The sequence below is a fragment of the Frieseomelitta varia genome, unplaced genomic scaffold (assembly GCF_011392965.1).
Source record: "Frieseomelitta varia isolate USP_RPSP 00005682 unplaced genomic scaffold, Fvar_1.2 scaffold_909, whole genome shotgun sequence".
Classification (NCBI taxonomy): Eukaryota; Metazoa; Arthropoda; class Insecta; order Hymenoptera; family Apidae; genus Frieseomelitta; species Frieseomelitta varia.
In genome coordinates, this window is record NW_025110711.1 from 615,861 (window position 1) to 634,483 (window position 18,623).

The following is an 18,623-nucleotide window of genomic DNA, read 5'->3' on the forward strand; positions in this document are numbered from 1 at the left end:
CGTTCAAATAAAATTAAATAACATTTTACAGTCACTGTAAAACTTACAGAAATTTTTTTTCCAGTTTTTGTAATTTTTAATTTGTGCTCCGCGTCTAATTGTAAGGATAGATCACAGGCAAACTAATCAAATTACGTAGCAACTTTCACTGAAAAAATCAAATTTCATATCATCGACAGGCCCAGGGACACTTGATGAATGTGACCAAAGCATTGAATGAATTGGAGGAACAAACCCGTCAGAAAAACACCCTCCGAGCTTGGATAAATCAACAAAGAGCTCTGTGTGCCGAGTGGAAGTCTCGGCCAGCGAAATTAAGATCCGAGGCCGCGCATGGCGAGTTACAAGCAATGAACGATCTGCTTGCAAATGTTGGAGAACGTCGAACTCACGCATTAACCGAACTGTCGCTTCACGAGGACGACCAAGATATCGAAGAAGGATTGAACAAACTGGAGGCAGAGTTGACGGACGCTATCGCCGGCAAACAAGCTGCCCAGGACTTGATACAAAAATACAGAACGCAGGTGCAGAGTATTCAATCCTGGTTGGATGCTCTGTCGAAGAAGGTTGACGTTATCGAGAAGGGAAATGGGCAAACAATCGGACAGAAGATCGCCAGTGTGAAAGAGATCACAACGGAGTTTGAGTCTCAGGGACCTGGAAAGTTGAACGAGGTGAAAACTTTGAGCGATCAAGTGATGGACTCTGTGAGCAACTTGGATTCACAGCAGATAGAAGAGCAGATCAAGTCCGTGGAAAGACGATACGCTGATATAGCAAAGAAACTGCAAAGGAAGGCGCAAGTGTTGGACATGACTGCTCAAGGTATCGAGGCAACCAGGCAAGAGATTGAAGAGAATCGTGACTGGATTCAGCAGAAGAAACAGCAAGCACAGATCTCTGATCCGGTTGGTTTTGATAGCAAGCAGGTGGAGGAAAAGCTTCTTGCTTTGAAGGTAATTCAATCTGAATGTCGAGATCTTTGGAATTTATTTAATACTTGAAAGAATTCAGATTAGAAAAGTTTATTTTATAAATATAAAAATTTATCGTTTTGTTTCATTATGCTCTTTCCAAACTTGTCGTTTCAACTTTATCAAATAAATAATTTCTCCTCCCATGTATAATCTCTCGTTAAAGTACTTATTTCAAAAAATATAATCGTACATTTTTGATGAATTTCAGGCGATGCTGAAGGAAGCAGAAGGAAAACAAATGGTGATCGATACCTTGGAGAAACGAGTCGGTAATATGCAGAATGAATTAGAGACCAACGAACAACAACAATTGGAAAACGAAACGAAAGCTTTGCGTGGGGAACAATCTCAGCTTTGCACGATCTTGACCGAAGGGATTTCTAGTGCAACGGCTGCAGCCGACGCTCGTCGCAAGTTCGAGGGTGATTTAGAACGAGCACGAGCCTGGATCAAGTCGAAAAGCAATAATTTGAAGAAGCTAAGCGGTTATTTGCCTCTGAAGGCATCGAAAGTGGAACAGGATATCATTCAGCATGGAGAGCTGGAAGCTGACATTGATTCATTCAGTGAGAAGGACTTGAACGACATCTTGAAGCAAGGGCATAACTTATTGAAGGAATGTAACGAGGAGGATCGTGCGAAATTGGAAAAGATCTTGGACGAATTGAACAAGGATTACGAAGAACTGAAGAGCGAAGCGCAAGAGAAGCAGGCGGCGCTTGCAGATCTTCTTCAAGGACGAAGAGCGTTCGAAAGTGAAATAGACAAGTGTCAGAGATGGATCAATGAGGCTGAAGTGGCCACGTCTTCGGATCTGAGGACTTCTAGCATCGACATTTTAAGAGAACAGTTGGCTAAGGTATGACACAGGTTTATGTATTTAAATGTATTACAACAGACACAGTAAAAACTTTTTTTCATGATTAGATGCATAGTCTTGATGATTAATACAAATAGGTTCTAAAACTTGCTGTACTATTCTTTTTTTTTTTTATCACTCTATCAATAAATTAGAGTTGAGCAACGAAATGTTAAGATTTTTTGAATTTTTATTGTTCAACATGTTTAATATGCTTCAGCTATTACAATTTCTATATTATTCTAATTTAAATTCGTTACATTACTTATTAACAGATTGTAATCTTATATTCTTTATCTAACTTTTCGTCACCAATTAATATCCATTTCTCACAATAATTCCTTCAGTACGATCGTCTAAAGAAGGAGGCAAAGGAGTACGCGGACGACATTGAGAAGCTAATACAGCAAGGAAAATCGATTCTGCCGACCGTGAGCGACGCTGACAAACTGGAGCTAAACGAGCAGTTACAAAACATGAAAGAGGCTCACGGCAGAGTGGCTGGTATCATAAGTGAAAGAGCTTTGGCACTTCAAAAGAGCATCGACGAAGCCGAGGAATCATTGGCCAGAGTCGCCGAAGCGGTTCAATACATGACAGACGTGCAGAAGGAACTTCACGAGCTTAATAAACCGATCGGTGCCCGCGTCGAAGACGTGGAAGCTATGTTAGATTCCTACGAGAGGATCCTAAACGACCTGAAAGCAAACAAGGCGAAACTGTCCGATCTCCAATCGGTCAACGTAGCCGATCTTCATGGGGTATTGACTCAGCAGGACGATCTCATAAAAGCTATAGAATCGCAAATAGCGAAACTTCGCCAGTTACTTCTGTTACGACAACAATTCATCGCTTTGATCACTGAAATTACGACTTTTATCGCTAAGTATACGGAGATTGTTCGAGACATCGAAAACTCTGGCCAGACTACGGAGGAAAAGATTAAGAGGTACTTTTACTTCGTATTATTTATTGATCTATTGGGATTCACCATTTTTGGTTCTATTATATTGTATTAAATATAGCTTAAATCGTAAATTAATCAAGCTTTTTCTTAAGTGTTTTCGAGTATTAAATATTTATTTTTAGTATATATTTATTCAAACATCTATATATTAAGTATTTTATTTTTTAAGTGTTTTAGTATTTTTTTAAGTATTTTATTAAGCTGTTTCCAATATTTAGATATTTCATTTAACATTTAGATGTGTGTGTAACACTGGACATTATGTTTTATAACTAACTCTTATTTAAATGTTTTAATTAACATATAAATTAAATTCTTCATACTTGAACACCTCCTCGATTTTCATTCAGATACGACGACGCCATTCTAAAGATCCAAGAATGCGAAGCTACCCTCGCAAGCGCCACGGACAAGGGCCAGCAGATCGCTGCAGAGGGTTCGACCGCAGATAGAAACAACATAACGGAACAGTTACAATCGCTGAAACAACAACTGCAAGGTCTGAGAAGAGCCGTGGAAACGCAGAGGGAGCAACATGAGTTAGCTGCGGCGGAACATAAGAGACTGGCGAACGAATTGGCTGAGATTCTCGATTGGTTGGAGGATAAAGAAAAAGAAGTGAAATCCAGGCCTCTTTTAGAAAGAGATCCAACCAGTGTGGAGGCCGAGTTAAAGAATCACAACGAATTATGCGAGGCTGTCAACGAACATCTCGAGAGAATCAGAAACTTGAAGAACTCCGTGCCTCACGAGGAGGGGATGCCTGGGTCGTTGAAAGAAATGCTCAGCGAGGCGGTGTCGCTGCTGACCTCCTTGCCAAGAGAAATGGAGGAACGTGGAAATTATTTGGAGAGTAACATGAAACTCAGGCAAGAGTACGCCGCTCTCACTGAGAAGCTTCAAAATTGGGTTCGCGAAGCGGAGGTTCGGCTTGAGAGCGACAAAGATGGACTCGATTTCGAGAATATTCTGAGCGATCTCGAGGAGCACAAGGTTTGTACATCACAGGGGTTGATTGAGGCTTGAAAATTTAATAGCAAGGTCGTGAAAGTTCTGCAAGTTTCGAAAATTTTTACTAAATTTTACCAAATTACTTTTTACCGAGTTGCTAAATTTTTTTACTAAATTTTCGAAACTTTTTTCGAGTCTTGAAGATTTTAGATAGATCTTGGAACTCACGATTCGAGATACATCAGAATTAACAAAATAGAATTTTCACTAATAAGCTTAAATAAATGAAATTAATATCGAATTGTATTCAAGATGATTCTAAATAAATCCAGAGCGAAACAATAAAATAATATCGTATTTTACGAATTATTTCCACAGATTTACTTCAGCAGCGAGCCAACAATTCGCGAGCTGGTTTCTCAGCAGATACAACAGGCAGGTGACAAAATTTGGCCATCGCTGACCACGTCCGAGCAGGAAGAACTGAGCGCGGAACAACAGCAGCACACTCAATTATTGAAGAACACGTTGAATACCGCGAAATCCCAACGCGCCAGATTGGAACAAGGCGCTGAAACCTGGAGGGACTACACGCAAACCCTCGAGCGAGTTCGAGCTGTTATCGCGAGGAGCAGATTCACTGACGAGCCTGTCACGACTCTGGCTGGATTGCAATTTAACATCCAGAAGATCACGCACGCGCTCAATGACATACAGGTTAGTCGATAATTGTGATATTTATTCGTCGTGGTAATTTACAATTACATTGCTAGTTAATATAGTTATTTCTTGACAAATGACAAAATTATTATTCCTTCGCGTAAATAGGAAAGAAATTAATTTTTATTCCTTGACTATTACAGAATCAGCAGTTCGAATTAGACCTTTTGAACGAACGTAGTCGCGAGGTGCTTCGATTGGCTGACAATAATAACAAGACGACGATAGAAGCACAAATCTCTGAAATCAGCACGGAATGGAAAGAGTTGATTTCTGGGCTAGAAGGTCGCAGAGACGCTCTCGAAGCGCTTTCCAAGCATTGGGAAGATCTGGAGGCGCAATGGTCCGCGATTGAAACCCGTGTAAATGCCATTGAAGAGAAGAGCAAACTTCTAGACACCGTAGTTCGGTCTAAGCAACACTTGAAAGACACCATCAAGGCTTTGCACGTAAGTGTAATATTTGTCTAATAATTGAGGAAGAATGATAAAAGGGAAATTATCTCAGTATCATGGAATTTTTATATATTCATATAATATTTCATGTATAAATTCGATTTGTTTTGTAAAAGTGCTTGAACTGTTAATTAAATAGCTAAGTAACGACGATAATCTTTAATGTGTACAGGAGTTGGTAGCGGAAGCCGAGAAGCTGAAACCAATGACAGCGGAGGTGAAAGATTTGTCAGGACCTGTTTTAGCGTACCTGGCAGCCTTCACAGAGGCGCCAGCCCATGCTCTCGAAGAGAGGTTGAATAAGCTGCAGAATTCCGTCGAATCGTGAGTCAAAATTGCTTTTTCGTTATGATGTTCCACAAGCACTGCCAAAGACACTGTGTCGGTGTCGCCAAAGAATATTCTCTCCGCGAACGTGTTTCTCTTGAAATTGAAAATTCATAAAGACTGATGACGTTTCGCATTCCATTCGTTTCTCGTTGTCTTATTTTTAACTATTTCGTATTTATATTTCGAACATAGTTTTATACCAGAGCCATCGTTCATTCGTTAATTTATGACTTTCCTTTTCTTAGTTTAAGATTTATATGCAGAAGATTGGTTAAAGATCTGCATACGTTTCACATGATTTTAGATTCTTTATTTCAGTTTTCAGTTGTTATTTTTTTTTCTTTCTTAGTTTTAGCTTCAAGTTAACATTAAATTTTCTTTCAAAGGAGAATTGTCTGAATATTCTGCCCAATTGCGGAATCAACAGAGGATATCGTGCGGTGCGAGATTGTGTGCGATTTCGATGCATGTGCATGCGTGTATATGTGTGTATGCCTGCTTGTGCATATTACCCTCCCCTTGAAAGGGGTAGGTAATGTTCGCTTCCCACCATCCCATATATTTTGTTTCAGGCAATCTTCGCATCGAACATCGATATATTATTTAATCATGTACATACAACATGTTATACTTTTGCAATTCTTTTTTGATATCGTATTCTTTTCAGGATAACTTATTTGTAGCCACCAATCGTTAGAACCTATTTATTATTAATTTAATATTAATTTGTTCGTCGTGAATTTGAGTTTCTGCGTTAAAAGTTCGTTCATCTTGCGCACGCTGTTCTGTTTTTCTCAAAATATATGCACATCGAGGAGTCGAGCTCGAAAATTAATTGATTCAACGAGAAAGACACTTCTGTCGAAATCTTTTTCGCGATATCGCGAAAACAAGATAAATAAAGAAACGATGTTGAAAAAATGGAAAGGACAAGAATTGTGGTTTCTTCGATAGGAGTACATTCTTTATGGATTACAACATGCATCGATTTAGCATGCATTACGTGTCCTACTGCGTTCCATCATACCCAAATTAATCCCATGACGTAATTAAGCCTTGTAAATAGTTGTACATCGCGTGTCGCGATATGCACTGCGTCACAAAATTAATATCCAAAAACGAATACAAAGTAAGCTGGCCAAAAGTGTTGATTTAATCCGAATAATATTTCATCCAAGTCCATAGACTTTCGAAAGAAAACTTTATTAGTTATCTCGATTAAAAATGAAAAATGTGATTCATGATTATTTATCATCTGAATCAGACAACTTTGTTCATTAGTATTCTTACACTTGATTTTCATTCGTTAGCTTATCTTCATAAAATTTGAAGAATGAAATCTTCTGCAGATTTTTGACACGTAAATTCATTTAAGGTTTGACAAAAAACTTTTTTTATGTGAAAGATGAAGATTTCGAAAATCCGAGACAACTACCACTATATGCAAATTCAAAGTTTTGTGAACATTACCAAATCTTTTCAAATAGATATTCGCTTCATCCTGAGAATATTAATTAAATTGCTTCGAATATTGATTAAATTTTATTGACTAGTCTACTTTGAACGTCTCCATATCTACAAACAAACATTTAAGGGAAAGGAATTATTTTTCCCAATCTCAATATATACATGTATGAATCGACTTAAGAATATTAGATTTCTGATAATTATTTCATTAAAATTAATCAAAGAAATAGTGCAAATAATGCAAAATTTTTATGAAATTTATGAAGATGATTAACGAAATGGAATCTAAATAGAAATAACTTGTTATACTCTATTATTACTTTACTCTATTATTATGATTAACGAAATGGAATCTAAATAGAAATAACTTGTTATACTCTATTATTAAATGTCAAAGTAAATTAAATTGCTTTACCTATGTCGGTGACAAACACTCTGTTTTATACACTTTATATATATTTCCGTACATTAAATATCGCGTGTATCTTTCCATTTTCTATAAATCCGCAGTCTATAAATCACATACAATCTTTTCACACGTGTCAATTTCCCGTCGCATCAAACCCACCCACAGTCTCATCACGCCCACGGCAAATCTATTTCCACCAATACTGTTTGTAAACACGTTTCAATAGATTGCGCAACCGATTGCGTTTCACCGAGTAATTCGCACGACGACGTCGCCGTCGGGTCATTAATCGGCCGACATTAGGTAATCCGTGGCTCTCTGCATTCCCATCGATTCGAGGATCGCACGTGAGGAGAACAAAACGAGAGGAGGGAAGAGGGAAAGCAAGGAAGCAAGAGAAAGAGAGAGAAAGCGAGAGAGAGAGAGAGAGAGAGAGAGAGAGAGAGAGAAAGAGAGGGAGACAAGTCAGAAGACCTTGCACGCCACCGCGGATTCCACGTTCTCGTTTCGTAAAGGGGTTGTGCTCGCCAACCCCTTCGCCAAATCGTGACTCTCACTCCGTCAGACTCACTCCCTGGTTGTCGATCGAATTCGCACTAAATATAGATTTGACAAGGAAAAGTGAAGCGACCGCGGGGTCGGCGGTGGCACGTTGGCCCGCTTCTGAATTTCATGGCGTAATATCAGCGGCCCGGTTTCCACACGTCAGTCACCATTCGTACGCGGCGCCGCACACTGGAAATAAAGCGTGACGAGAGCTTTGTCGTTGCTAAGTAGCGGAGGAGGCTGGTCCGCGTGTCCTCACGAGCCGTTTATTAAAGCTGTCGTGTCAATTATTACGCCGAGTTTCTTACGTGAACTTGGATGACGTTCCGTGGATTGTACGATCGAGTTAAAGAGGATCTCGTGATTTTCCAAGAATTTCTCGCGCATACGGAGAATACGGAGTAAAGTGTGCATATCCGTGACAGTGATTTCAAAGGTTCTTCCTTCGTGACATTATAAATCAGTTATAATTTAGTCGAATTAATTGTTAAATCCCGTCCGAGGTTTCAGTAGATTAATTGTTGTAGAAGCTTAGCCGATCCAACGTGAATCTCTTTCGTTCTGTTTTTTCATTGTGTTTATTGAAAGCTTATTATAATAGCGAGACAAAGTGTGCGTGGAGCAGCAGTGACAGTGTCTGTCAAGTTGTGCAATAGTCGGCAAGTGCGTATACGCACCTTGGTGGTGAACGAGCACGGCATGTCGATTGACAGTACGTAGCAATGAAATTTTCACGGTCGCTTATTGGGTTAGCGGGATTGTACGCGGTTATTGGCTTAAATATTATGACCGTCAGCGCTTGTGGCCTCTCTATCAGCAATCGATACCGGAGCAGAACGGCGAAACGTGTTCCGGTACATTGCAGCACGTGTCTCTCGCTGCAATGTAACAAAAGAAACACATCCTCGAATCGAGTGCCGTAGAAAATTGTTCGGTTCGTGGATTGTTCGGTTCGCCCTTTTCTTCTTTTTTCCTTTTTCCAAAAATGAAGTCGCTGAACTTCGTACGACGACTTTCAAGATAAGAAGTGAAGTTTCTATCGTGGACGTAGATGTGACAGTTTGTTTATTTGATTTTCGTTGCTAGATATAAAAAGCTTCTTTGATAGCGTAGATGCTACAAAATCGATTTTTTAGTGTATTTTTATCGTAGATAGTCGTGACCTCGAGGGTTGATAATAAGGGTTGATAAATTCGTTATCTCTCGCCAGTCGCTTTAATCTTCTACTTAGTTGCTCGCTTCATATCGCCAAACGAAGTTGTGCCTCACAGATGAAAATATAGAAGTCCTTCGAAATCTTAATAGGATCGGGATTCTTTATTTATTGATCCAATTGAAATGGAGCGACATAGTTGAACTACAATTTTATACAGAACAACGTCTTAATTTTAATTTATTCAAATCAAGTCAAGAGTCTGAATTGTAAGTAGATTGCATAGACGAATTTTTACTTTTATAACAACGATTAACAAATCAGAATTCAAATAAGAGCCACTTTCCAATTTCTTTGAAATGTAAAAGAAAAATGACAATTGTTTCTGAGAATTTGTCATGAAATTTGCAATTATCTACGCCATTTATATTCAACAAATAAGTACCTTTGTTTCTCTAATATTTCAAGTATGAATCGTGCGTTTAATGAAATTGAAAACTCGGTGCAAAATGAAGCTTGCCGATCTGACTTCTGAGCATATTCGTACAATACGTTGCACGATATTCTCAATCTACGAACATTTCATCAAAATCTGCAGTACGTAGTTCGCGAAAAGAGGTTAAAATCTCAGTTTCCTCGCGTGTTGCAACATTCGACGCAACATTTTCGGTTCTACGTTGCAATCATATCTCTACTCGGCGTGCCAAAAAAAAAAAAAAAAAAAATAAAATAAAATAAAATAAAATAAATGGGAAACAAGCGAAGATCTTCGAGCCAATGAACTCGCCTTTCCTCCTTAGAGAAGAGCACGACGAACTGGCAGACGAAGACGACGAAGAAGCCAGGCGAATATTATTCTTAGGAACGACGCGGCGTGCGCCGCTTCTCGGTTCTCGTCGATTTTCGTTCCTGTCCGGCTTGGCGAGCCGTTCAAACGCAAGCCGCATGCGTCGCGGCGCCTCGCCAAGACGAAAATTCAAAGCTAATGCTATTACGCCCCTTCTAATAACGTTTCGAACCGCGAACGCTGCTGTTTAGCTTGATCGTGCCGCGCCATACTGTTGTCCGAAATTTTACTTTACCACGGCGGACTTTCACATCGTATCTCACGCGATCCGCGAACGCGTTTATCTCAAAGAAGTCGTTACTAAAGAAGAGCAACGAGCCCGAAGAACGAGATTTGTCGAGAGATCGACAAATTTATCGATTCGATCACGAGGGTCCACCACTTTCACTGAGATTGGTATATATACCGTCTTCTCTCCTTGTTGAATCTCGTCGTCGATAAATCTTGTTTCATCTTGTTTCTTAGGGGATTGAGATTATGTTTTTTTTTCTTTTTTTGATTTTCGTTTTAACAAAGAAAAGAAAGTTAGATAATGTAGACAGGCGACTTGTATTTGATTAGTCGAAGTGGTGTCGAAATTGGTGAAAATTGGTTCGGTGTTAGATTATTTCAAGAGAATAGTGTTTCATTGGAACGTAAGATAGTTTATTGGTTCATATGTTCAGTGTTTCTTGATGGGTAGATCCTCTGAAAAGGGAATCATTCGATCAGTGTTACGAAAATACCTCGAGGAACGATGTTGCCGCGGTGATGTGCCGGAGCACATTGGATCGAGTCACATGCCCGCATAAGGATTGCATCACGTGGACAAGATACTTCCGGAACTCGCTGTCGATCGGTCTTGTCCCAAGGGCAATGACACGATTTAGCAAAGATTTTCAAGTTGCAGTATCCATTTAACATGACGGTTAAATTTGTATAAATTATAATTTCTCACGGCGTCTCGAGGACAGTAACAATCATTCTGCAAATATTCATATAGAAATTTCGATCGATTGTTTAAAATATCGTATGGTAGAAATTTTCACAAATCCAAAGAGATATATTCGAAAGTGAGGAAAATTTAACGAACGTGACTATTATCCCTCTCTTTCGCTATTAGTCAGCGACGATACAGAGCGTAACGTGTTTCGTAAATTTCTGTTCCGTCTCGAAAATACCACGGCCGTCGGCTGGTGATTGCACCTCACGTTAAACATCGTTCATTATTAGCTACGATGATGTCATGGTGCGAAAAGAAACGCGCCGTGCGTACGAAACTTGACATTGACATCGTGAGCCCTCCACGTATCCTGAAATTCCACTTACGGGCTGACTCGTGCGTGTCACGGTCTTCTCAGACGATTTTTTTTTCTATATGAGACATTAACAAAAGAGGCAAAGAATCATTTGGTAATTGACAATAATTTGTAACATGTAACATCAACATTCAATCAAAATTTCCAAGATGAGTTCTGATTGATTTTTAACGAACGAAAGTTTTATTTTCTTGTCCGATCCGGCAATCGGAGAATTCTCAGTGAGTGATCAAAATTGCAATTTTAACGTTGACGTTATTGTTGATCGATGTGTAACGTCACGAAAACTGGTTTGTAGCCGAACATAAGACGAGTTCAAACGGAACGATGACTGATTGTAACATTCCTCTAATCTCACGGCACGATATATCTGTGGCGACGTTGTCATCTTTTACAAAAACACTTGGCATCCGCACAATCCTTGATCTTTTTACTCAGAATTCAACATATTCAAACAAATTCGTACAAATTTACCGCGATCAAATAAAGCAGCCGAATCCTCGAATTCCCTCTATTCGATTTTCTTCATCGATCACGATCTTTGACCCTTTTACCGAGAACGAAAGCAAATTTAGCCAATACTTACACGTAAATAAAATAACCGAATCTCCGAATCCACTCTGTTCGACTTCGACATACCTCTCTGGATATATCAAATTAAAAATATGATCGAAATCGTTATCACGCGTGGGAGTTATATCGGCAACGACAGACAAAGTAATTCAAAAAAAATTCAACAAGAAATCCCAACAAATATGGACTCCTCTCTCATACACATGAGCGAATAGTAGAGTCGTTCATCTACTTTTAGCCAAAGCGTCCTCCGTTCTTGCTGGAATGAAGCCAGCCACAGCCGAACCAGCGACACGCATTTTCGATTCTAATTCCGTCGCATCTCTGCCTCGGACGATTCCTTCTGACCGATCGATCCTCTGTTATCATCCGTCTTTTTCTTTTCTTCTTTTTCTTCTTTTTTCTTCTTTCTTCCACCTCGTGACTGCTTCGTTGACCTATGGCCTACAAGCACGATAGACAGGGGCTCGATGACCGCGCGTTGGCACGCATTATCGGAGACTCGTAGCCCACGGGGAAATATGCTAAAATCTATTTTTACGCGTGGCCTCCGTGCGCAAGCACGCCGCTAAGGGGAAAATCGTTTTCCGTTTAGTAAGGTAGCTACCACAGGCTTGCCGACGATCACGTTGGTGCATCGGCCTCTCTCGACCCTGTAAACACCTGTAACCTGCGACTGTGTCGTCTACCCAAGTACGTTGTTCGGTTTCTTGCGGAGAATACGCGTAAGTTACGTTACTTACACGCGTCGCGATGCTTCACTTTGACCGTCAGGCTTCAGTTCGTGACTCTGTTCTCAGTCTTTGGTTTCGCACAACTTCGTTTCGCTTCGCGTAACGTGATGTTAGAAGCTATGAAGGAAAGTGGACGTATAGCTATCGTCGTTAGAAACTCCTTTGGCGCCAGGCTCTTTCGTGGTTTACGTTCTCATGCTTTCGATTTTCAACTGCGTTTCGTAACTAGTTACCGAAGATTGTGAAGGCTCTGAGCGCTTTGATCTTCGGGGAACTGTCGCCAACGTTTTTTGGCGCCAGAACTTACGTCCGCGTCTCTCGATTCTTCCGCGATCTCGTTTGGAATCTTAGCTTCGCGAGATGGATTTATTTGTTATTTTATACCTCAAATCATTCCATTTTTAAATTTCTTTTTTTTTTTCGCTTTTCAAATCATTATCAATGTGAATATTTTAGCTCCAAGTCTTTAGTTCCATTTCAAATTCCTCGAACCTCTCAGTTTGGAGATTATTTTGTTTCGAATCATTTCGCTTTGGATCATTCTCCGCCCCGAGTTCTTTCGTTTCGAATCGTCCTGTTAGTTCAGTTAATTTCACCGAATCATTCCGCGAATATTTTCTTTCGGCGAGTATAATATCACCGACCTCGAAGAAATAGCCAAGGAAAACAGCGAAAGATCCCGTCGCGTTTGAGACACCCACACATCATTGCGTATAAATAATAATTACGCGTACCGTCAGATACACGGGGAATGAAACACGGTGCTCGTTGTAGGCTCGTCGACACCCTGCAGACGAAATCCAAGAAGGCGGACGAGGACTTGGAGACGTTCGAAGACGCCGAGCGTGAGATCGAGCAGCTGAGAAAGCGTTTGAACGAGGCGCGCGAACGCGCCTCGAGCCTCTACGTGTACGGTCCGGATCAGGACGCGACCGAGGAGGAGCTTGACGAGCTACGCTGGTCTGTCGAGCAGCTCCTCGACAGCGCGAAAACGTTCTCAGGAAGCACTAAGGCGCGGTACCAAGCTAGCCAGCAGCTGGTACCCAGCGATCTTGCTCAACACCTGACAGCCCTTGAACTCTGCGCCGAGGCAACCGCGCAGACGATGGAGGAGAAACAGAGGGAGCAGAAACGGGCGAGGACCGTCAGGTCGGATTATCTGACCGATCTCGACGAGGTTCAATCGTGGATCAGACAGGCCGAACTGAAGGTGCAGGACAGATCCATCGAGCCCATCCCTCTGAAGGAACAATTGAAACAGGTGCAAGACGAGCTGGGCACCGTCACCGACAAGCTCGAACGACTAACGAGAAACGGCCGTACCATTGCGGAGAACACGAGGGACGACACGGAGAAACAGTTGATCGACAGCACTGTTCACAGTGTCACCGAACAGTTGAACCAAGTGAGGAATTGGCTAGACGAGAGGAAGCAAGTGGTGGCTGACACCATCGACGCTTGGCAGAGATTCTTGACGTTGTACGAGGCCATTAAGACGTGGATCGAGGAGAAGAGACAGTTCCTAGTTGAGCCGCTGAAGCTCAGCACCCTCGTGCAGGCTAGGCAGAGGCTGCACGAGTATTCGGTACGTTCGGAACCTGTCGACTGAACCGCGATTCTTCGGACGACGTGACGGAGGAAGCTGGGAGAACGTGGCAGAATTTGTCCTTCATTTTTGTTTGATGTCGATCTTGGTCTTGTTATAGCATCGAGAAGCATCCCTTAAATTTTCTATCTTCTGTATACGTTCGATGGTTCAATTACAAAAAAGTATTGGTATTATTTAATCGGGTCAACCGGTTCAACACTAAAATTCGTCATCGTTTACGACTACAAAAATTTCGGTATATATAAAAATTTCGGTACTATAAAAATGAAACGTCGAATATAATAAAGAAAACGCTTGGAAAAAAGAGGCAACAATGCTTTTCGCAGTGATAGTTCAATTGCACGGAGAATTTACAGCTAGAGATCTTGAGCTTAGAGATCTTCGAAGACACACGTTCCTCTGTAGTTCCCCGAATGAAGGAATCGCGGTTCAGTGTAATTTCCGCGTGCGTTTTATTAATCCTAATCCGGGTTCGGGGTGGCTTTGCAGATAGCCGTGAAAAGCTGCAAACAAATCAACAAGAATCTCAGCGACATGGGTAAAGAGCTCGAGAGTATCGGTCAGGTTTGCAGCGTGGGCGACCTGCCCGAGAAACTGCTCGAGGCCGAGGAAGCGAAGGTCCAAGTGGAGGGTCAACTGTTGGAAAGGGTTGGTTATTCTCGATCGATCTCGACGAGTTTCAATTTCGTAAACCGGGCGAGGGAAATTGCGTGCGTAAGATGAACTTGTTCGTTTCGTGCTGTTCGTTTCAGAACGCGTTGCTGCAAGAAACTAGCGAGGAGTGGGAGCAATGCGAGCGAAAGATGAAGGAGGTGAAAACGTGGATCGAGAAAGCGAAACTGAGTCTCGAGTCGCCGCAGAACAAAAAGAAACCGTTACGGGATCAGCATATTATACGGGAGAAAATGCTGAGCGATGTCGCGATACAGAAAACGAAAATCGGTATTTCGATGGAGAAGCTTCAGGTTCACTTCCGGTCCGGGATCGGTGGCGATAGTCGAATCGGCGAGACCGTTGACGAGCTGTTGGCCGAGCTAGACAACCTTCACGCCAACGTGAAAGAACAGACCGCGGCGTTGGAGGCTTGTTTAGCTCAAATTGACCAATATCAACAGGTTAGAATCGTTCCACTGTCTCTTCCGTCGCTCTAGACTGCGGCTGTATTCTTTTGAAACTTGATTGCCGGTCCAATTAGAAACAAATAAATAAATAAAGGGATGAAAGGATTGTATAAAAATATGAAATAGAAGGCTCAGAGATCAATCGATGTAAGTCGCTTCTCATTATCCAACAATTTGTGCCATTTTGATGAAATTGTCAATCGTTGAATCAACTTGATCATTACAACAATTATAACATGATCGTTGTAATGTAATTGTTCCATCGATTGTAGATTCTGACAAGTATGGCGCGAGTTGTTTTTTTATAGAAAATGATTTACACTGAGTCTTTCATACGATGTATAGAGTCATTTCGTTGTTTCTTAGAACTAAAATGGATTGGCAATCGTTTCAACGGTGTTCAAAAGAATACGGCTGACGCCTGTTTGTCGTTTCTAGGAGATACAGCAGTTGAGGCAACAGATTATGCAGGTGGAGCAGCAACTGAGGACAATACTGAGCCCGACGTATCTGTCCACCGACAAGGAGAAGGCGTTGCAGGAGCAACAGGTAGGTTTGTCTTGATCCCACCTTTCTACCACCTGCACAAGTGCGCTAAAGCAGCAAGTTGATTTTTTGCATTTGCTCGATACCAACTGAAGACCACCACCAGGATAATAATCGCGTATATTTTTCAAATACTCCCTTGAATCGAATTGTTTCTTTTTTTTTTTTTTTCTTCAAATTGGTACTATATTAAATTCGTGGTCGGGGGTAGTTTCTCATCGATAAATCGGGAATTTCTTTCCGGCATCTGCTCTCAAGACTCCATGCCTGCTCTCGAAATATTAATCTCTCAAGTGACTAACAATTAACCGTCGATCGAGCCGCCATTAATCCCTTAACCGCGTCAGGATGAAATGAAATTTTTATTGGCTATATATATATATATATTCGTCATTTCGTTTGAAATCGGATAGAAGTGGCCAATAGAAATTTGCAACGCACGAATCAGAGTCTGGAAACATTTTGATGATCCATTCTGAGGAGACAGAGGTCGACGTGCCTTTTTCTTATTATAATTTCAGTCAAAGTGTTTCCATTGAAATTATCGTCCATATCCATCTTTCATATCCTTATTTATTGATCTTCGTTTCATACTCATTATTCATACGATTATCTTTTTCGATCCTCTCTCCCTCCCCCTCCTCCTAAGCTTTTCATAAAATTCACCAATGCCCAATAACTCTGCTAATCTGTTAATAATACTAAACATTTGTAACAACACATATCTCTTTCTCTCTCTCTCTCCTTCCATTCATTCTCTACATCTTTCTCTAAAAGTATATACCGATTACTAATAAAATCACGCTGCTTCCACTATTTCAAAAACGTTTCACCTTGAAATTTGTATTCAAATGAAATTGATCGTTCTTTCGCCAATATGGCGATTCAACGATCACGCGTCGAGATTCGCGCGTTCGCACGCTTAATCATCGTGGTGGTACATCAAGTACGCGGTATTGGTTGGTATCATGCTCTTGACTAAAGTTTTTATCTCACCTGTTCTCTTTGTAACTGAGAGATCAATCGGTCATACGTCACTGTTCACGCACGTCTCTGCGTTTACTCGTCTGTTTCTCTAGTTTCTATTCGTGTCTCATGATTCGTGTTTCTACACTACCATTATTCTTAACGACACACCTATATATATATTATAATATATGTTGTCTCGTGATGGGGTTTACTTGATTTTGCTTGTTTTTTTCTTTTCTTTGTATAACGTCACGTGTTTCTATCTTATTTATAGTTTTTCGTTTCTCACTTGTCTATATTGTTTATGTATCATCAACGAATATGTTACAAGAATAACGCAGTTCCATATATTTTTGGAGTTGCATCGCACTCTTTTTCTCTCTCTTTCTATATATATGTGCATATTTCTATCCATAGAGTAATAAATAAAGTATCAATGAAAAATTAGTCGCACAAATCGTACGTAAAAAGTTGTGTCAGTATGCGTAAAAAAAAAAAAAAAAAAAAAAAAAGAGAAACGAAACGAGTTTTATTGTCTTGCAACGTTTCGTTCACCACACACAAAAAGTGTCTGTCTCACACACCTTGTTCACCGTAGGCTTTTTCCATCGAGTTTCTGTCGTTCACGAAAGCAGCGCTCAACTCAAAACTCTTTGGTTCTCTCACGTATATGTTGCAATTTTGAAACGAAAATGAACAGAAAAGCGTTCGTTCGCGTCGATCGTGCCGAAAGAAACACAACGAAGATAGCATGGCGAACGATCGACCGCGATAAAACGGAAGATAACACGCAAGAAAATCAAGTGACTCCTCCAAGACGCGCGCTGAGACTTGTGAGAACACAGCGGGCACAAGTCGACGCACCGAAAGACCAGTCGGGTCTTACAAATACTTTAATTAATTTCTCTTACGTTCTCTCGTTCGTTTCACACTTCTCGTTCTATCTCTTTCTCATTTAACTTCACATTTGTGGTTGCTTTACTTTTCTTTTTTTTTTTTTTTTAATTTTTCTTTCTGTTTTAACTTGTCTTTAATCCGTCGCATCGGCTATTTGATTTACGAACATTTTGTTTGCTGTACCTTCTCCCGCCTCTCCTTGAAAAAAATACAAAAAAATCCCGTCCGCCGTTTCACGTTCCCGCCCTTCTTCGTTTCGTTTATCGATCATCGTTACCGCTTCGCCATCGTCGTCTTCTGGGATCCCCTCCACACGATCGTCAATTACTCTCCCTCTATTTCGCCCACCTTCTTCTCTTTCTTTCAATTTTCTCTTTGGTTTCTCGGATCTCTGTCTCTCTTCTCTCTACGGATCGAACATCGTTCATTCCTCGGTCCATCTTGCTCGATCGCTCGGCGTGTTGTTGCTCTTCCTTCTTGTTCGTTCGTTCTGCTCGCCCGTCGTAGATCTGCCGGGAGAGGATCAAGTCGTTGCAGAGCAAAATCCAGGCGCGTACAGAGAGGTTGAAGATTCTCGTGCAACGCGGCAAGCCCGATCCAGAACCGTTGGATCCATGACCGCAGGTTGATCGTTTGGAGATCGAGATCGAGATCGTCGAGTGACCTCGCGATTCCACGTGGATTCGCGTTCTCGGCGAATCGTTGGCGTCGTTCCTCGCGTTCGTTTCTTTTCTCACCCTTCGGTCCGTCAGTTCCGCGCGCTCCATCCGGAACGAAGGGAACGTCGACGCGAAAATGGCGACGAGGTTTTTTGAAAATGTCTGAGATTTCCGATCTGTCGCGCGAAGACGTTCGTTCTCCGTTCACGGAATGGAAACCGGATCGATTTTTAATACCTCAGGATCTTTTTTTTAGCGAACTTTATATTATATATATATATATATATATATGAATGTATGTATGTATACGTATACTGTCTATATTACATTATCATACCGAGCAAAGTTTTTTTTCCTAGAATTTGTTGTTCCGTCAGGCATAGAGAGCAGACTTGCGTTCGTACAACGGAAGAAAACGAAATCAATCAGCAGTACACTGTTTCAAAAGAGAGAATAAAGAGCCCTCTTTGTCGCAAAGCGAATCGTGTATTTCTTCCGCGAGCTACACCACCGCTGATCATAACGTTAATCTA

At 41.1% G+C, this 18,623-nt stretch overlaps 1 protein-coding gene across 5 annotated transcripts in view; it reads left to right on the forward strand.

Moving 5' to 3' along the window:
- Window positions 1–18,623, forward strand: part of LOC122537454 (nesprin-1) — a 78,340-nt gene that overhangs the window by 43,005 nt on the left and 16,712 nt on the right. For 2 of the 5 annotated variants that reach the window (XM_043670619.1, XM_043670620.1), the window contains 12 exons: window positions 180–959; window positions 1,189–1,839; window positions 2,187–2,788; window positions 3,157–3,799; window positions 4,136–4,474; window positions 4,621–4,926; window positions 5,105–5,256; window positions 13,064–13,874; window positions 14,388–14,546; window positions 14,651–15,013; window positions 15,458–15,568; window positions 17,939–18,567. In XM_043670619.1, the coding sequence (XP_043526554.1) occupies window positions 180–959; window positions 1,189–1,839; window positions 2,187–2,788; window positions 3,157–3,799; window positions 4,136–4,474; window positions 4,621–4,926; window positions 5,105–5,256; window positions 13,064–13,874; window positions 14,388–14,546; window positions 14,651–15,013; window positions 15,458–15,568; window positions 17,939–18,049 (5,028 nt within the window). In that variant the 3' untranslated portion in view covers window positions 18,050–18,567. Of the gene's footprint in view, window positions 1–179; window positions 960–1,188; window positions 1,840–2,186; window positions 2,789–3,156; window positions 3,800–4,135; window positions 4,475–4,620; window positions 4,927–5,104; window positions 5,257–13,063; window positions 13,875–14,387; window positions 14,547–14,650; window positions 15,014–15,457; window positions 15,569–17,938; window positions 18,568–18,623 lie in introns of those variants that run through there. The other 3 variants (XM_043670617.1, XM_043670618.1, XR_006308628.1) reach the window with 2 other exon arrangements.